The sequence below is a fragment of the Gadus macrocephalus genome, chromosome 5 (genome assembly GCF_031168955.1).
Source record: "Gadus macrocephalus chromosome 5, ASM3116895v1".
NCBI lineage: Eukaryota > Metazoa > Chordata > Actinopteri > Gadiformes > Gadidae > Gadus > Gadus macrocephalus.
The window spans coordinates 20,523,282-20,541,499 of NC_082386.1; the positions used below are offsets into that span (position 1 = coordinate 20,523,282).

Sequence of the window (18,218 nt, forward strand, 5' to 3'; positions counted from 1 at the left end):
GTGTGTGTGTGTGTGTGTGTGTGTGTGTGTGTGTGTGTGTGTGTGTGTGTGTGTGTGTGTGTGTCATTTTAGGATGTGTATACGTGTGTTATCGCAGGTGTCCGTAGGTATATATATTGTGTATATTTGTCTGTGGTTATTGGTGTGTGTAGGTTTGTGTCGTTGTAGGTATGGGTGTGTGTAGTTGTAGGTTGTATATTGTGTATAGGTGTGTATGTAGGTGTGTGTGTGTGTAGGTATTAGGGCTGTAACGATACGCGTATCAAACCGAAAATCGCGATACTCAAAGCCACGAACCTGTCTCGCGGTGTGAGAAGGCAGAAGCGCGATATGCCCTTTCTAACTCTTCGGTCAAATTGTCCGATTGAAATTTGCTAATAATTTGTCTAAATAATAGTCTGCTGACAGCGCCCCCTCCTATCGATGCCGTAATATGTGACGAGATGCCCTCTCTGTGATCACAGCTCTCCGTGGCTACGGAGGATTGCATTTCTCCACAGCCGTCGAAGTCCTCATATGCGATATGAACGACATTTATCCAGAGTGGGCCAAGCGCGAAAAAAATAGCCTGTGTGATCCTGTCTCTATTGTTTTGTGTGATTTGACTGGCAGTATGTCTGCTTATAGGTCGTAATGAAGCGGCCACCGATTATTGACAGGATGGGTACTTTTATTCTACCGGACTCGTTCGCTTCTTCACCAGACGCACGCGCTACCGCTCGCTCTCCTCGCTCGTCCACTCACTCGCTGACGTCACTCGCATACGCACACTGCCATTCTCCCGCACACACATATGCTACTCGTAACACTATGCCTCGTTATTGCGACGTTCATGTTTTTCCTCATCTATTGAAAGTTAGGCTATTAAACATGTTGCATTCTATACGGCCTGATTATGTCATTATTTAAGCTACATAGCCTAATAAGAAGCGCTAATAAGGATATTTGAATAAACCAACCAAACAGTTAAAGGGGCCCTATTATGCCTACCAGCAAAAAGCATCCTCCAACTGCAATCTTTGGTTATTTCTTTATTAATTTAGCTATACTTTAATAGTATTCTTTCGGTTCAAATCTGTTCAGTGTTCCAAATTATTTGTTATTAAATGTTACATTAAGATAATTGGTATTTAAGTGTTGTTTAAATAAAATGCTTTTTAAATTTAAAAGAATCGTGGGATGTATCGAACCGTGGGTCAAAAATCGTGATACAAACCGAATCGTGAATTTGTGTATCGTTACAGCCCTAGTAGGTATGTATTGTGTAAAGGCGTGTGTAGTTGTATGTTATACATAAGTGTGTGTGTAGTTGTAGGTTGTATATATTGTGAACAGGTGTGTGTGTGTGTAGCTGAGTGTGTGTCTTGTGTGCCAGTGTCTGTTGGAGCTGCAGCGCGAGGCCGTCTTCCTCTGGTCCTCTGAGCTGCACAACATGGCCGCCCTCTGCTGCAGGGCCTTCCAGGGCTCCACCTATCAGGTGCGAGTGGGCGTAGCCAGACTGCTGGGCACCCTGCTGGCCGCCGCCCTCCAGCCACGGCAGCCAATCGGTACGCAGGACAGGGTCCTGGGTCCTAACCCTTCCAATATCCATACCAGTAACTACATCAGTAACCATAGCAACATCCATACCATAGTAACTACACTAGAAACATGGCAACAATCTTTACCGGCAACTACATCAGTAACCATAGCAACATCCATACCATAGTAACTACACTAGAAACATGGCAACATCTTTACTGGTAACTACATCAGTAACCATAGCAACATCCATACTGTAGTTACTACCCTAGAAACCATAGTAAGATCCATACCATAAGAGCCGAACATAGCAATCCACCCCAGTGTGTGTCCATCCCAGTAACCATGACAACGCACCACACCTCACCCCTGCAGCGGCGGTGCAGCCGGGGGGGCGGGGCCGGACCCTGGAGGAGGTGATGGATGTGCTGACGGCCGGGTTCCTGAGGGGCGGGGCCAGCTTCCTGCGGGCCAGCGGAGACATGCTGAAGGGAACCAGCTCCGTGGGCAAGGACGTCCGCATGGGCGTGGCCCAGGTGAGTCGGCATGGCAACCACTCGGTTACCGTCATCCACGCTGGTGCGTTGGCATAGCAACCACTCGGTTACGGTCATCCACACTGGTGCGTTGGCATAGCAACCACTCGGTTACCGTCATCCACACTGGTGAGTTGGCATAGCAACCACTCAGTTATCGTCATCCACACTGGTGCGTTGGCATAGCAACCATTCGGTTACCGTCTTCCACGCTGTTGCGTTGGCATAGCAACCATTCGGTTACCATCTTCCACACTGTTGCGTTGGCAGAGCAACGACACCTATCGTCGTCGTCATTGCCTCGGCATAGTAATGGTTTGTTCCTGAATCCTGGAACGAAAGTCGATCTCCCAGCTTTCTTGCGCCATTTCTCGAAGGCACGCCCCCTTTTTTGTCTTGTCAAATCTGAGAGTAGACCGAGAGCAGTGACAAAATGGCTGCGCCCGTGAAGAGAAATCATTTTTTTGTATTTGTACCACGTAGGTCATTTTAATGTCGATTGTAAATGCTCTTACAAACTTGATTACATTGCTACTTTATTCCGGTCACCAATTTATGCATTGCACGGTCTTGCTGTGCGTGCAATACAATGTAAAGTTGTGTTGTTTGTTTTTCGGGCTGGTTTGCTAAAGAGGCTAATGTAGCTAACGCTATGAACGCTCCGAGACCGGAAGTGACGTCAAACGTGAAACTCGGAAGGCTGGCGTCCGAGGATTCAGGAACAAACCGTAACCCCCCCCACCCCGCCCCGCCCCCCCTGCCCCCTCTGCCCCTCCCCTGCAGGCCTGCGTGGTGATGGTGTCCACCATGGGGAGCTCCTGGCTGGAGGGCAGCCTCCCCGGGCTGCTGGGCCTCCTGGCGCCGCTCGCCCACCAGCCGCGGGCCGCCCACAGCCCCGCCTCCTCGGCCTGCACCCGGGCCTGCCTCTCCTACATCCTGCGCTCCGTCCTGGGCCCGCTGCTGGGGGAGAAGGCCCTGGCCAACGCCGCCAGGCACGTCTGCCTGGCCGTGCACACGCACACAGCGGCACTGGGTGAGACCACGCACGCCCGCACGCACGCACGCACGCACACACATACACATACACATACACATACACATTCACATACACACACAGACTCAGTTCCTCATTACGTGTATGTGTGTGTGTGTGTGTGTGTGTGTGTGTGTGTGCGTGCAGACAGCGGTTCTCCAGAAGGGGTTCAGGGTCACATCATGATGGAGTGCTATCTTCTGGAGCTGGCCCGGGTCCTCCGCAGCCTCGCTTCCACCGCCGCCCCCCTCATCACAGACCCCTGCACAGGTAACGCACCTGGTACACACACCTGGTACAGGTAGCACACCTGGTGCACGCACCTGGTACAGGTAACACAACTGGTGCACGCACCTGGTACAGAAAACACACCTGGTACACACACCTGGTATGCACACCTGTTACACACACCTGGTACAGGTAACGCACCTGGTACAGGTAACAGCTCCTGGTACACTCACATGCTACAGGTAATGCACCTGGTACACTCACCTGGTACAGGTATTACACCTGGTACACTCACCTGGTACACACACCTGGTAGACACACCTGGTACAGGTAACACACCTGGTACAAACACCTAGTACTCACACCTGGTACACACACGGTACACACACACACACACACACACCTGGTAGACACACCTCGTACACACACCTGGTACACACACGCACCTGGTATACACATCTGGAATACTGCAAGCAAACTGGGGTTTCCTGCATTTGTGTGTGTGTGTGTGTGTGTGTGTGTGTGTGTGTGTGTGTGTGTGTGTGTGTGTGTGTGTGTGTGTGTGTGTGTGTGTGTGTGTGTGTGTGTGTGTGTGTGTGTGTGTGTGTGTGTGTGCGCGTAGCCCTCCTAGACACCGTGGTCTCCGTCCTACTCCACCCGGCGGCGTCGGCGCGGCTGGCCGCCGCCTGGTGCCTCCGCAGCGTTGCCATGGCGATGCCCTCCCAGCGCTGCGTGCTGCTGGACAGGTGCGCCGAGCGCCTGGCAGCCCTGAAGTCGTCCCCGGAGGCCGTGTCTGGGTACAGTGCCGCTGTCGCCGCCCTGCTGGCCGGAGCCCAGCACTGCGCCCTGGGCCTTCCCCACAGCAAGGCCAAGGTACTGCATACCTGCCGTTACACCTGGAGCTCACCTGTGACTCACCTGTAGCTCACCGTTAGCTCACTGTTAGCTCACCTCTAGCTCACCTGTGACTCACCTGTAGCTCACCTGTGGCTCACCTTTAACTAACCTGTAGCTCGTCTGTAGCTCACCGTTAGCTCACCGTTAGCTCACTGTTAGCTCACCTGTGACTCACCTGTAGCTCACCTGTGTGACTCACCAGTGATTAACCTCTAGTTCACATGTAGCTCACCTGTGACTCACCACTAGCTCACCTAAAGCTCAGCACTAGCTTACCTTTAGCTCACCGCTGAATCACTTGTAGCCCACCTGTGGCTCACCTGTGGCTCACCTGTGGCTCACCTGTAGCTCACCTGTGGCTCACCTGTAGCTTACCGATGAGTCACCGGTGACTCACCTGTAGCTCACCTGTATCTCACCTCCTCATCTATTTGTATCCTGTCTTGCTTGTGTACATCGTGTGGTGCAGCTGGTCCTGGGCGTGGCCGAAGACCTCCTGCGCTCGGCCAATCAGAACAGTCGCCTGTCCCTGCAGAGGACTCAGGCTGGCTGGCTGCTGCTGTCTTCACTCTGCACCCTAGGTAGGTGGGGGTACACCACCCTGGGTTTAGAGGGTACACCACCCTGGGTTTAGAGGGTACACCACCCTGGGTATGAGAGGGTACACCACCCTGGGTACAGAAGGGCCCCACTGTGCTCTGTCTACCCTGCGCGTGTTGACAGTCCTGTGGATCACCTCCAGGTGCGGCGGTGCTGGAGCACCACCTGGGCCGCGTGCTGCTGCTGGTCAGGTGTGTGTTCCCCCCCTCCGTCAGGGAGCAGGACATGGAGCTGCACCGTGGGGACTGCTTCACCTGGCAGGTGACCCTAGAGGGCCGGGCCGGGGCGCTCTGCGGTCAGTATCTTCACCTGAAGCTCACCTGTAGCTCACCTGAAGCTCACCTGTAGCTCACCTGTAGCTCACCTGTAGCTCACCTGTAGCTCACCTGTAGCTCACCTGTAACTCTACTGCAGCTCACCTGTAGCTCACCTGTAGCTCACCTGTGTGTGTGTGTGTGTGTGTGTGTGTGTGTGTGTGTGTGTGTGTGTGTGTGTGTGTGTGTGTGTGTGTGTGTGTGTGTGTGTGTGTGTGCGTCCTGCAGTGTTGAGGAGCCTGCTGCTGCACTGCAGGGAGCTGCTGACCGATGACATCATCTCCCGCCTGCTCACACCGCTGGCCTGCGCCGTGGCGCTGCTCGCAAAGTCAGTGTGTGTGTCTGTGTGTGTACATGTTGTGTGTGTGTGTGTGTGTTAAATATGTTGTGTTTGTGTGTCTGTGCGGGCGTGCGTGTTTATATATCTGTGTGTGCTTATTTGTGCGTTTATGTTGTGTGTACCTGTGTGTCTGCGTGTGTGTGTGTGTGTGTGTGTCCCAGGTGCTCCTCTCTGACCCGTTCCTACGGGCCCCCCCTCCGCCCCTGGGCGGTCCTGTACAGACTGAGGCTGTACCAGGTCTTGGCCCTGCTGCCCCCTCACACCTACCAAGGTAACCGTGACGACACGGACGACACAACCTAGCTTCAGAACACACTTCTGTCGGCTAGAGTGTGAGCGCTAACCCGGCATGTGAGGTCAGCGTTCTCCCTGGAGGTCATCATGGAGCTCCTCAGACCTACGGTGATGTCATAACAGGACAAGTTGTGATGTCATAACAGGACATGTTCTGATGTCATAACAGGACATGTTCTGATGTCATAACAGGACATGTTGTGATGTCATAACAGGACATGTTCTGATGTCATAACAGGGCATGTTCTGATGTCATAACAACATGTTCTGATGTCATAACAGGATATGTTCTGATGTCATAACAGGACATGTTGTGATATCATACAGAACGTGTTGTGATGTCATAACAACATGTTCTGATGTCATAACAGGACATGTTGTGACGTCATAACGGAACCCGTGGCTCCTCTTCCTCAGAGAGCTACGGCGTGGTGATGAAGGAGCTGCTCAGCGACCTGTCCGGCCCGGAGAACGCCACCCAGCCGTGCTCCGACCTCACCCTACTCCCCGCCCTCTGTCACCACGACGACCTGATGCTGTTGGGCCCCGCCTTCGGCCCCCTGGGCCGCGGCTCCATCGAGGAGAGGGTGGGTGACATCACATCCTGTCTCTGGTCCCTCCGTCGGTCTGCAGGGTTGAGTTCCGGTCTTTAGTTGAGGTTGGTTTGGTGTGGTCTGATGAGCTTCCTCTCGCCCCTCCCCCCTCAGCTCCATAGCAGCGGTGTGGGAGGCGGTAACCTTGACAACGACCCCTTCTCTCTCTGCGACGGGGGGGAGGACTCCCCGGCCCCCCTCCCTCCGGCCGTGGCGCTGACAGCTGCCGCCGTCCAGCTGTTTGGAGAGCTGTTCCCCCAGGTCATCACCGCGCACAGGTAACCCACTAACTAGGTCATCACCGCTCATAGGTAACCCACTAACTAGTTCATCACCGCGCACAGGTAACCCACTAACTAGGTCATCACCGCGCACAGGTAACCCACTAACTAGGTCATCACAGGTTACCCACTAACTAGGTCATCACAGGTAACTCACTAACTAGGTCATCACCTGTAACTCACTAACTATTAGGTCAGCATGGCTCACAGGTAGCTCTCTAACTAGGTCATCACCGGTAACTCACTAACTAGGTCATCACCCCTCATAGGTAACTAACTAGCTAGGTCATCACCGCCCACAGGTAACCCAGTAACTAGGTCATAAGTGGTAGCTCACTCACTAGGTCATCAGCGGTCACAGGTAACTCACTAGCTAGGTCATCACGGGTAACTCACTAACTAGGTCATCACAGGTAACTCACTAACTAGTTCATCACCGCACACGGGTAACTCACTAACTAGGTCATCACTGCGCACAATGGTAACTAAGTTACTAACCGGCTTGCTAGCCAGATAACCTGCCAGGTTAACCAACCCGTGTTCTGTCCCTCCTCCCCAGGCTGCAGGTCCTGGAGCAGTTCTCCCGCTCGCTGAGCCAGCTGAAGGGACAGAAGCAGCAGACGGTCCAGACCCACGTGTGTGCCGCCCTCTGCAGCCTGCTGAAGGTACTGCACCACGTGTGTGTCTATGGAACGCACCCGGCTGTACTCTAGTCCGTTGATCCCTGCCTGTTTTGGGCGCTGACCCCGTTCTAAGACGACGTGTGTTTGCGCATCGTGGACCGTTGTACGGGACCTTAAACCCGACTTATTTAATCATCAAACACCCTTAGCCTCTCGTGGTCCCCTGAGGCGACGCTGTGTGATACGGGACGCTGCCTTCGTCCCTCTCCGCAGCACCTGGGCAGCAGCGGCCTCAGCCTGGGGCCGGAGGAGCTGCGGGCCCCAGCGCTGGCCCTCTTGGTCGGGGCTCTGGAGAACTCGAGTCCCCTGCTGCGCTGTGCGGCCTCCGAGGGCCTGGCCAGACTGGTGCAGGCCGTCAACGACCCTGGGTTCACACACACACTGTCTGTAGTCTGTCTGGAGAGGTACACACTGACCACTACACACTACACACACACTGTCTGTAGTCTGTCTGGAGAGGTACACACTGACCACTACACACTACACACACACTGTCTGTAGTCTGTCTGGAGAGGTACACACTGACCACTACACACTACACACACACACTGTCTGTAGTCTGTCTGGAGAGGTACACACTGACCACTACACACTACACACACACTGGAGAGGTACACACTGACCACTACACACTAAACACACACTGTCTGTAGTCTGTCTGGAGAGGTACACACACACACACACACACACACACACACACACACACACACACACACACACACACACACACACACACTGTCTAGAGAGGTACACACTGACCACTACACACTACACACACACTGTCTGTAGTCTGTCTGGAGAGGTACACACTGACCACTACACACACACACACACACACACACACACACACACACACACACACACACACACACACACACACACACAATGTCTTTAGTCTGTCTGGAGAGTTACACACTGACCACTACACACTACACACACTGTCTCTATGGTTGTGCTCTACTGGGTGTACTGGGTGTGCTGTACTGGTTGTACTGGTTTTATTGTACTGGTTGTATTGTACTGGGTGTGCTGGTTGTATTGTACTGGGTGTACTGGTTTTATTGTACTGGGTGTGCTGGTTGTATTGTACTGGGTGTACTGGTTGTATTGTACTGGGTGTACTGGTTTTATTGTACTGGGTGTACTGGTTGTATTGTACTGGTTGTATTGTACTGGTGTGCTGGTTGTATTGTACTGGGTGTACTGGTTGTATTGTACTGGTTGTACTGGTTGTATTGTACTGGGTGTACTGGTTTTATTGTACTGGGTGTACTGGTTTTATTGTACTGGGTGTACTGGTTTTATTGTACTGGGTGTACTGGTTGTATTGTACTGGTTGTATTGTACTGGGTGTACTGGTTTTATTGTACTGGGTGTACTGGTTTTATTGTACTGGTTGTACTGGTTGTATTGTACTGGGTGTACTGGTTTTATTGTACTGGGTGTACTGGTTGTATTGTACTGGTTGTATTGTACTGGTGTGCTGTACTGGGTGTACTGGTTTATTGTACTGGTGTGCTGCAGGCTGCGGTCAGGGAGGGATGCGGTGGCGCGGAGCGGCCACGCCCTGGCCTTGGGGGCGCTGTACCGCTACGTGGGCGGAGTCCAATCGCCCCAACACCTCACTTCCTGTCTGGGGGTCCTCAACACCCTGGCCCAGGACACCAGCTCACCTGAGCTCCAGGTACACACACACACACACACACACACACACACACACACACACACACACACACACACACACACACACACACACACACACACACATCTATTCCATCAATTACATCTGGTGTGTGTGTGTGTGTGTGTGTGTGTGTGTGTGTGTGTAGACGTGGTGTGTGTACGGTGTGTGTGTCCTCCTAGACGTGCCCAGCGGGGGGGGCGTGTGTCTGTCGGTGTGTGAGCCGTCGGTCGGCCTCCTGGTGCAGCTGCTGCTCTCCTCGCCCCCCTCCCCCCCCGGGCTGCCCCACGCCCTGGGACGCCTTCTGCACGCGCTCAGTAGCGCCCTGGGACCCGAGCTACAGAGTCAGCACTCACTCACTCACTCACTCACTCACTCACTCACTCACTCACTCACTCACTCACTCGCTCGCTCGCTCACTCACTCACTCACTCACTCACTCGCTCGCTCGCTCGCTCGTTCACTCACTCACTCACTCACTCACTCGCTCGCTCGCTCGCTCACTCGCTCACTCACTCGCTCGCTCGCTCGCTCGCTCGCTCGCTCACTCGCTCGCTCGCTCGCTCGCTCGCTCACTCGCTCACTCGCTCACTCACTCACTCACTCACTCACTCACTCACTCGCTCGTACACTCACTCACTCGCTCGTTCACTCATTCATTCGCTCGTTCACTCATTCATTCACTCACTCACTCACTCACTCACTCACTCACTCACTCACTCACTCGTACACTCACTCACTCACTCACTCACTCACTCACTCAATCACTCACTCACTCACTCACTCGTACACTCACTCACTCACTCACTCACTCACTCACTCACTCACTCACTCACTCACTCACACTGCCACACACATTCTTCTTCTGAAATATATTAGTTCATATACATATGTTTTCATTAACGTGTGTGTGTGTGTGTGTGTGTGTGTGTGTGTGTGTGTGTGTGTGTGTGTGTGTGTGTAGGTGCGCGGCCTGCGGTGTCCGTGCTGCGGGCCAGCTGTGTGTTGGCCTGCTGGATGCTTCAGACCAGCCCGGACCCCCTGGTCCAGTCCCAGCTGGTCTCCTGCCTCCAGAACCTCTACCTGTTCTGCCCCGCCCACATCCACCTGGAGCGCCTGGTACCGCTGCTCTGTGTGAGTACTACGGTACTACTACTAATACTACTAATACTACAATCCACCTGGAGCACCTGGTACCCGCCCTCTGTGTGAGTACTACAGTACTACTACTAATACTACAATCCACCTGTCCTCTATGTGAGTACCAGAGTACTACTAGTACTACTACTAATGCAACTAATACTACAATCCACCTGTCCTCAGTGTGACACACATTATTTTTTCGGGTTCATGTAAACAGAATAGTATTCATTAGTTTGTACCTTGACATGTTTCGACTACTTCCTGCAGTCTTCTTCAGGAGCGTCAGCTGTTGCTGTGACGTGCATAGGGTCAGCTGATGTTATAGAGGACCAATTCACCCAGAATGAATACTAGTCTGTTGAAATGATCACACAAAATAATCGATCAAGTTAGACTAAATTAACCTTTTTGATTTATTACTAATACTACAATCTACTACTACTGATACTACTAATACTAAAATCCACCTGTCCTCTATGTGAGTACCAGAGTACTACTAGTACTACTACTAATACTACTGATACTACAATCCACCTGTCCTCAGTGTGGGTACCAGAGTACTTCTATCACACATCTCAGTGAGTACTAATACTTCCCATGTTTTTGTTTGCGTTTGCAGGAGATGTTGTTGGACAGCTCCGTGCTGGTAGGTCTGCCCTCAAATATAGATCTATAGATATAGATATAACGGTGTGTGTGTGTGTGTGTGTGTGTGTGTGTGTGTGTGTGTGTGTGTGTGTGTGTGTGTGTGTGTGTGTGTGTGTGTGTGTGTGTGTGTGTGTGTGTGTGTGTGTGTGTGTGTGTGTGTGTGTGTGGATATCTATCCTTCATGTACTGCGCCTTTCAATATTGAACATACCTGCCAATTCTGAAGTAGTGTATATTTAAATCGTGTGTGTGTGTGTGTGTGCGTGTGCAGGTGGGTGTGTGCTGCTCCTACGTGTGTGTGCGTGGCTCTGTGCTGTCGTGTGTCAGACAGCTTGTCCAGCGTGGGGCTCTGCAGGTGGCCCAGCACGCGGTGGGCCTGGTGAAGGAGCTGCACCGTAGGGACCACTCCCAGCTAGGTACACACACACCCTACACACGGTACTGGTTGGATCTATAGATCTATACTGTATATACCTATACTGTGTCCATCCATACTGTCTGGATTTATACTGTATATATCTATACTTTATACATCTATACTGAGCATATTTAAGCAATCTATATCTATACTGTGTCCATCTATACTGCGTACATCTATCCTGTAAATATCTATACTGTACAAATCTATACTGTGTATATCTATAGTGTATACATCTATACTGTGTATATCTATAGTGTATACATCTATACTGTGTATATCTATGCTGTGTATATCTATACTGTGTATCTACACTGTATACATCTATCCTTTGTATATCTATACTGTATACATCTATAGTGTACACATCTACTGTGTATTTCTATGCTGTGTATATCTATGCTGTGTATATCTATGCTGCATATATCTATCCTGTGTATATCTATTCTGTACACATCTATAGTGTATATATCTATCCTGTGTATATCTATCCTGTGTATATCTATAATGTGTATCTACACTGTATACTTCTATCCTGTGTATATCTATCATGTTTGTATCTATGCTGTGTATATCTATGCTGTGTATATCTATGCTGTGTATATCTATGCTGTGTATATCTATCCTGTGTATATCTATCATGTGTGTATCTATGCTGTGTGTATCTATGCTGTGTATATCTATGCTGTGTATATCTATGCTGTGTATATCTATGCTGTGTATATCTATGCTGTGTATATCTATCCTGTGTATCCATGCTGTCCCCAGAGCTGACCCTGAAGGAGGTGGGCCTGGAGGGGGCTCTGTTCCTGCTGCTGGACCAGGAGCAGGAGGAGGTGATCCGGAGGGACGTCCAGGAGACCCTGGTCCACCTCCTGGTCTCGGGGGTCCAGCGGGGGCGGCTGCTGCACTGGATCAAGCTCTGCAAGGACGTCCTGTCTGCCTCCTCCGGTCCGTCGCCGTGGTTACCCTCTTGCACCTTACCACCAACATGTTACACTGACATGTGTACACCTAACATGTTACATCCAGCATGTCCTCTACACGTGTGTCACCTCATGGGTCACTAGCGTGTTCCTCTCCATGTGTCACTAGCGTGTTCCTCTCCATGAGTCACTAGCGTGTTCCTCTCCATGTGTCACTAGCGTGTTCCTCTCCATGTGTCACTAGCGTGTTCCTCTCCATGTGTCACTAGCGTGTTCCTCTCCGTGTGTCACTAGCGTGTTCCTCTCCGTGTGTCACTAGCGTGTTCCTCTACATGTGTCACTAGCGTGTTCCTCTACATATGTCACTAACGTTTTCCTCTCATGTGTCACTAGCAGGTTCCTCTAGCGTGTCACTAGCGTGTTCCTCTACATGTGTGACTAGCGTGTTCTTCTACATGTGTCACTACATGTCACTGGTGTGTCACTAGCATGTCCCTTTAGATATGTTCCTCTAGCGTGTACTTAGCGTGTTCCTCTCCATGTATCACTAGCCTGTTCCTCTAGCATGTTCTTAGCGTGTTCCTCTAGCGTGTCACTGGTGTGTTCCTCTCCATGTGTCACTACCGTGTGCCTCTAGCGTGTTCTTAGCGTGTTCCTGTACATGTTTCACTAGCCTGTTCCTCTACCATGTTCTTAGCATGTTCTTCTGCATGTTTCACCAGCCTGTTCCTCTAGCGTGTTCTTAGCGTGTTCGTCTCCATGTGTCACTAGCCTGTTCCTCTAGCGTGTTCTTAGCGTGTTCCTCTAGCGTGTCACTGGCATGTTCCTCTCCATGTGTCACTAGCCTGTTCCTGTAGCGTGTTCTTAGCGTGTTCCTCCCCCCCCCCCCAGACTCGGGCACAGTGGAGCCGGAGGAGGAGGGGGGTGACGACTGGGCGGTGTTCCGGGCGGTCCCGCAGGGGGCGGGGCCCTTCAGCGCCCTGGGCTGGCGGACGCGGGGCTTCGCCACGCGCTGCGTGGGCCGGCTGCTGGAGCTGAGCCAGAACGCCGGCCCCGCCCACTTCAACATCACCCTGGCTCAGGAGCTACGGCAGGTCCAGACCGAGGGTGAGACAGACAGACTCACTCACTCACTCACTCACTCACTCACTCACTCACTCACTCACTCACTCACTCACTCACTCACTCACTCACTCACTCACTCACTCACTCACTCTGTCTCTCTCACTCACTCACTCCCTCGATCACTCTCTCACTCACTCTTACTCACTCACTCACTCACTCACTCACTCACTCACTCACTCACTCACTCACTCACTCACTCACTCACTCACTCACTCTTTCTCTCTCACTCACTCACTCACTCACTCACTCACACACACTCTGTACTTCTACGTGTTGTAAGTGGCTTTGGAGATCTACATAGATGTATATACATCTATATAGATAGGTGTATCCATCTATATAGATCTATATAGATCTCTATAGATCTCTAGATCTATATAGATGTATATCGATAGGTGTATCTATCTCTATAGATCTATAGAGATAGGTGTATCTATCTCTATAGATCTATATAGATCTCTATAGATGTATATAGATAGGTGTATGTATCCAGAGCGACCCTAGCTGGCCCTGTGTTGCAGACTTCCTGGTGCTCCACCTGGGAGAGCTGGTGCGGATGTCCTTCATGGCGGCCACCGACTCCAGCGACACGGTGCGTCTGTCCGGGCTCCAGGCCCTGCTGCTCATCATCAGGGCCTTCTCCTCCTCCCCGGAGCCCGAGTTCCCCGGACACAGCCTGCTGGAGCAGTACCAGGCCAACGTAGAATACCCACACAGACCAGACACTCGCACGCATGCAGAGCCCGTGAAGGTCCTCACAAGTACACTGAAGTGTGTGTGTGTGTGTGTGTGTGTGTGTGTAGGTCGGGGCGGCCCTCAGACCAGCCTTCTCAGCCGACGCCCCCCCTGATGTCACGGCCAAGGCCTGCCAGGTCTTCATCATCCTCATCATCGTCACATTCTGTGTCAGCCTTTGACCTCTAACCCTGTGACCGCTGACCCGGTGACCTCTGACCCGGTGACCGCTGACCCGGTGGCCTCTGACCCGGTGACCTCTGACCTCTGACCCGGTGACCTCTGACCTCTGACCCGGTGACCGCTGACCCGGTGACCTCTGACCCCGTCTGTAGGTGTGCAGCGCCTGGCTGTCCAGCGGGGTCGTCAGCGACCTGCGGGACCTGCGCCGCGTCCACCAGCTCCTCGTCTCCTCATTGGCCAAGCTCCAGGGGGGGCGGGACCGGCCCAGCCCGCTCTACAACGAGGCCGCCGTCACCATGGAGACGCTGGCGGTGCTCCAGGCCTGGGCGGAGGTCAGCTCGGATCCCGGCGTCACGTGACCCTGGTTGCCGACGGTAACCGCGGCCTCCTGACCAGAGCTGTGTGCGTCCCCCCCAGGTGTACATCGTGGCGGTGCAGAGGCAGGGCGACGCCCCCGGGCCGGAGGACCCGACCAATGAGGACTCGGGGTCTGTGTCCGTGGGGGCGGACCTACTGGAGCTGGTCCAATCAGATCTCCCGACGCTGAGCCGGCTGTGGCTGGCAGCGCTGCAGGACCACTCCGCTCTGAGCCTCCCCCAGGAGGACGCAGCTCAGCTCCCCGCTGCCGGTAGGGGGGGGGGGGGGGGTGGGGGGGCGTGTGACAGGGTGAAGGTTGTGACGGGGTGAAGGTTGTGACGGGGTGGATGGTGTGACAGGGTGAAGATTGTGACGGGGTGGATGGTGTGACAGGGTTAGTGTTGTGACAGGGTGAGGTGCCTTCTGACAGGGTGGAAGTTGTGACAGGGTGAAGGTTGTGACAGGGTGGATGGTGTGACAGGGTGAAGGTTGTGACGGGGTGGCTGTTGTGACAGGGTTAACGTTGTGACAGGGTGGATGTTGTGACAGGGTTAGTGTTGTGACAGGGTTAACGTTGTGACAGGGTTAACGTTGTGACAGGGTTAACGTTGTGACAGGGTTAGTGTTGTGACAGGGTTAGTGTTGTGACAGGGTTAGTGTTGTGACAGGGTTAACGTTGTGACAGGGTTAGTGTTGTGACAGGGTTAACGTTGTGACAGGGTTAGTGTTGTGACAGGGTTAGTGTTGTGACAGGGTTAGTGTTGTGACAGGGTTAACGTTGTGACAGGGTTAGTGTTGTGACAGGGTTAGTGTTGTGACAGGGTTAGTGTTGTGACAGGGTTAACGTTGTGACAGGGTTAGTGTTGTGACAGGGTTAACGTTGTGACAGGGTTAGTGTTGTGACAGGGTTAGTGTTGTGACAGGGTTAGTGTTGTGACAGGGTTAACGTTGTGACAGGGTTAGTGTTGTGACAGGGTTAACGTTGTGACAGGGTTAACGTTGTGACAGGGTTAGTGTTGTGACAGGGTTAGTGTTGTGACAGGGTTAACGTTGTGACAGGGTTAGTGTTGTGACAGGGTTAGTGTTGTGACAGGGTTAGTGTTGTGACAGGGTTAACGTTGTGACAGGGTTAGTGTTGTGACAGGGTTAGTGTTGTGACAGGGTTAACGTTGTGACAGGGTTAGTGTTGTGACAGGGTTAGTGTTGTGACAGGGTTAGTGTTGTGACAGGGTTAACGTTGTGACAGGGTTAGTGTTGTGACAGGGTTAGTGTTGTGACAGGGTTAGTGTTGTGACAGGGTTAGTGTTGTGACAGGGTTAACGTTGTGACAGGGTTAGTGTTGCGGTTGCAGGAGGAGTGTTCTTCACGGCGGAGACGAAGCAGCAGGCCAGGAGTCACTACACCTCCTGCTGGGCCCCCATCCTCCACGCCTCGGCCCTCTGGCTGCAGAGCACCGGTCAGCTGCTGCCCCACCCCCACGTACTCCTCATACTCCCCACGTACTCCTCATACTCCCCACGTACTCCTCATACTCCCCACATACTCCTCATGTACTCCCCACATACTCCTCATGTACTCCCCACGTACTCCTCATGTACTCCCCACGTACTCCTCATACTCCCCACGTACTCCTCATACTCCCCACGTACTCCTCATACTCCCCACATACTCCTCATGTACTCCCCACATACTCCTCATGTACTCCCCACATACTCCTCATGTACTCCCCACATACTCCTCATGTACTCCTCATACTCCCCACATACTCCTCATGTACTCCCCACATACTCCTCATGTACTCCCCACATACTCCTCATGTACTCCCCACATACTCCTCATGTACTCCCCACGTACTCCTCATGTACTCCCCACGTACTCCTCATACTCCCCACATACTCCTCATGTACTCCCCACGTACTCCTCATGTACTCCCCACATACTCCTCATGTACTCCCCACATACTCCTCATGTACTCCCCACGTACTCCTCTTGTACTCCCCACATACTCCTCATGTACTCCCCACGTACTCCTCATGTACTCCCCACATACTCCTCATGTACTCCCCACGTACTCCTCATGTACTCCCCACATACTCCTCATGTACTCCCCACATACTCCTCATGTACTCCCCACATACTCCTCATGTACTCCCCACATACTCCTCATGTACTCCCCACGTACTCCTCATGTACTCCCCACATACTCCTCATACTCCCCACGTACTCCTCATGTACTCCCCACATACTCCTCATGTACTCCCCACGTACTCCTCATGTACTCCCCACGTACTCCTCATGTACTCCCCACATACTCCTCATGTACTCCCCACATACTCCTCATGTACTCCCCACGTACTCCTCATGTACTCCCCCCATACTCCTCATACTCCCCACGTACTCCTCATGTACTCCCCACATACTCCTCATGTACTCCCCACGTACTCCTCATACTCCCCACATACTCCTCATACTCCCCACGTACTCCTCATGTACTCCCCACATACTCCTCATGTACTCCCCACGTACTCCTCATACTCCCCACATACTCCCCACGTACTCCCCACGTACTCCCCACGTACTCCTCATGTACTCCCCACATACTCCTCATATACTCCACTACATACTCCTCATATACTCCCCACATACTCCCCACATACTCTTCATATACTCCACTACATACTCCTCTAACTCCTGTATACTCCTCTATATACTCCTGTATACTCCTCTATATACTCCTCTATATACTCCTCGCTACTCTGCCTACTCCTCTATCTCCTCTATACTCCTCTGTACTCCTACTCCTCTCTACTCCGCTATATACTACCCCTATATACCCCTTCTAAATTTCTCTGCTGAGATGAATAAAGTATATCTTATCTTATCTTTATCTTATACTCCTCGTACTCCTGTAGATACTCCTCTATACTCCTACTACTGTACATACTCCTCTATATACTCCTCCTACTCCTGTACAAACCCTATATACTCCTGTACATACTCCTCTATATACTCCTCTATACTCCTCCTACTCCTGTACAAACCCTATATACTCCTTTATACTGCTAAAAGGTTAAAGGTAGTATAGGTTAAAGTGTGTACTAATATTGGTGTTCCAGGTTTTGTGATGTCAGAGGAGGAGCCAGCCCACCTGTCTCGCCCGGCCACGCCCACCTCCATGGGTCAGAGGGACTCTGGGGGCGGAGCCAAGAGCCAGGAAGACATCGGCACGGACAGACTGAACCTCATCCTGGGTGAGGATACAGTATACACTACAATATACAGCTTAGTGTTATATACTACTATATCCAGCATAGTGTTATACACTACTATATACACCATAGTGTTATACACTACTATATACACCATAGTGTTATACACTACTATATACACCATAGTGTTATACACTACTATATACACCATAGTGTTATACACTTCTATATACACCATAGTGTTATACACTTCTATATACACCATAGTGTTATACACTTCTATATACACCATAGTGTTATACACTACTATATACACCATAGTGTTATACACTTCTATATACACCATAGTGTTATACACTTCTATATACACCATAGTGTTATGTATATATTTAGTATATGCTACACGTGTATCTCCTAAGATGGCGCAATTTGATTGGTTCGCTATCTCGGGATAACGGGCAATATCCCGTGAT

The 18,218-nt window shown here is 51.8% G+C and overlaps 1 protein-coding gene across 2 annotated transcripts in view; it reads left to right on the forward strand.

Moving 5' to 3' along the window:
* The window catches only part of heatr5a (HEAT repeat containing 5a), a 29,105-nt gene that overhangs the window by 3,278 nt on the left and 7,609 nt on the right, over positions 1-18,218 (forward strand). For both annotated transcript variants that reach the window (XM_060051301.1, XM_060051302.1), the window contains exons 6-31: positions 1,376-1,547; positions 1,897-2,057; positions 2,841-3,090; positions 3,238-3,360; positions 3,941-4,191; positions 4,685-4,796; positions 4,958-5,110; positions 5,358-5,457; positions 5,631-5,740; positions 6,181-6,350; positions 6,471-6,634; positions 7,197-7,302; positions 7,534-7,724; positions 8,845-9,004; positions 9,150-9,345; positions 9,966-10,135; positions 10,764-10,790; positions 11,064-11,208; positions 11,979-12,161; positions 13,028-13,243; positions 13,783-13,961; positions 14,065-14,133; positions 14,332-14,511; positions 14,597-14,807; positions 15,888-15,992; positions 17,653-17,787. In XM_060051301.1, the coding sequence (XP_059907284.1) occupies positions 1,376-1,547; positions 1,897-2,057; positions 2,841-3,090; positions 3,238-3,360; positions 3,941-4,191; positions 4,685-4,796; positions 4,958-5,110; positions 5,358-5,457; positions 5,631-5,740; positions 6,181-6,350; positions 6,471-6,634; positions 7,197-7,302; positions 7,534-7,724; positions 8,845-9,004; positions 9,150-9,345; positions 9,966-10,135; positions 10,764-10,790; positions 11,064-11,208; positions 11,979-12,161; positions 13,028-13,243; positions 13,783-13,961; positions 14,065-14,133; positions 14,332-14,511; positions 14,597-14,807; positions 15,888-15,992; positions 17,653-17,787 (4,039 nt within the window). The remainder of the gene's footprint in view (positions 1-1,375; positions 1,548-1,896; positions 2,058-2,840; positions 3,091-3,237; positions 3,361-3,940; positions 4,192-4,684; positions 4,797-4,957; positions 5,111-5,357; positions 5,458-5,630; positions 5,741-6,180; positions 6,351-6,470; positions 6,635-7,196; positions 7,303-7,533; positions 7,725-8,844; positions 9,005-9,149; positions 9,346-9,965; positions 10,136-10,763; positions 10,791-11,063; positions 11,209-11,978; positions 12,162-13,027; positions 13,244-13,782; positions 13,962-14,064; positions 14,134-14,331; positions 14,512-14,596; positions 14,808-15,887; positions 15,993-17,652; positions 17,788-18,218) is intronic.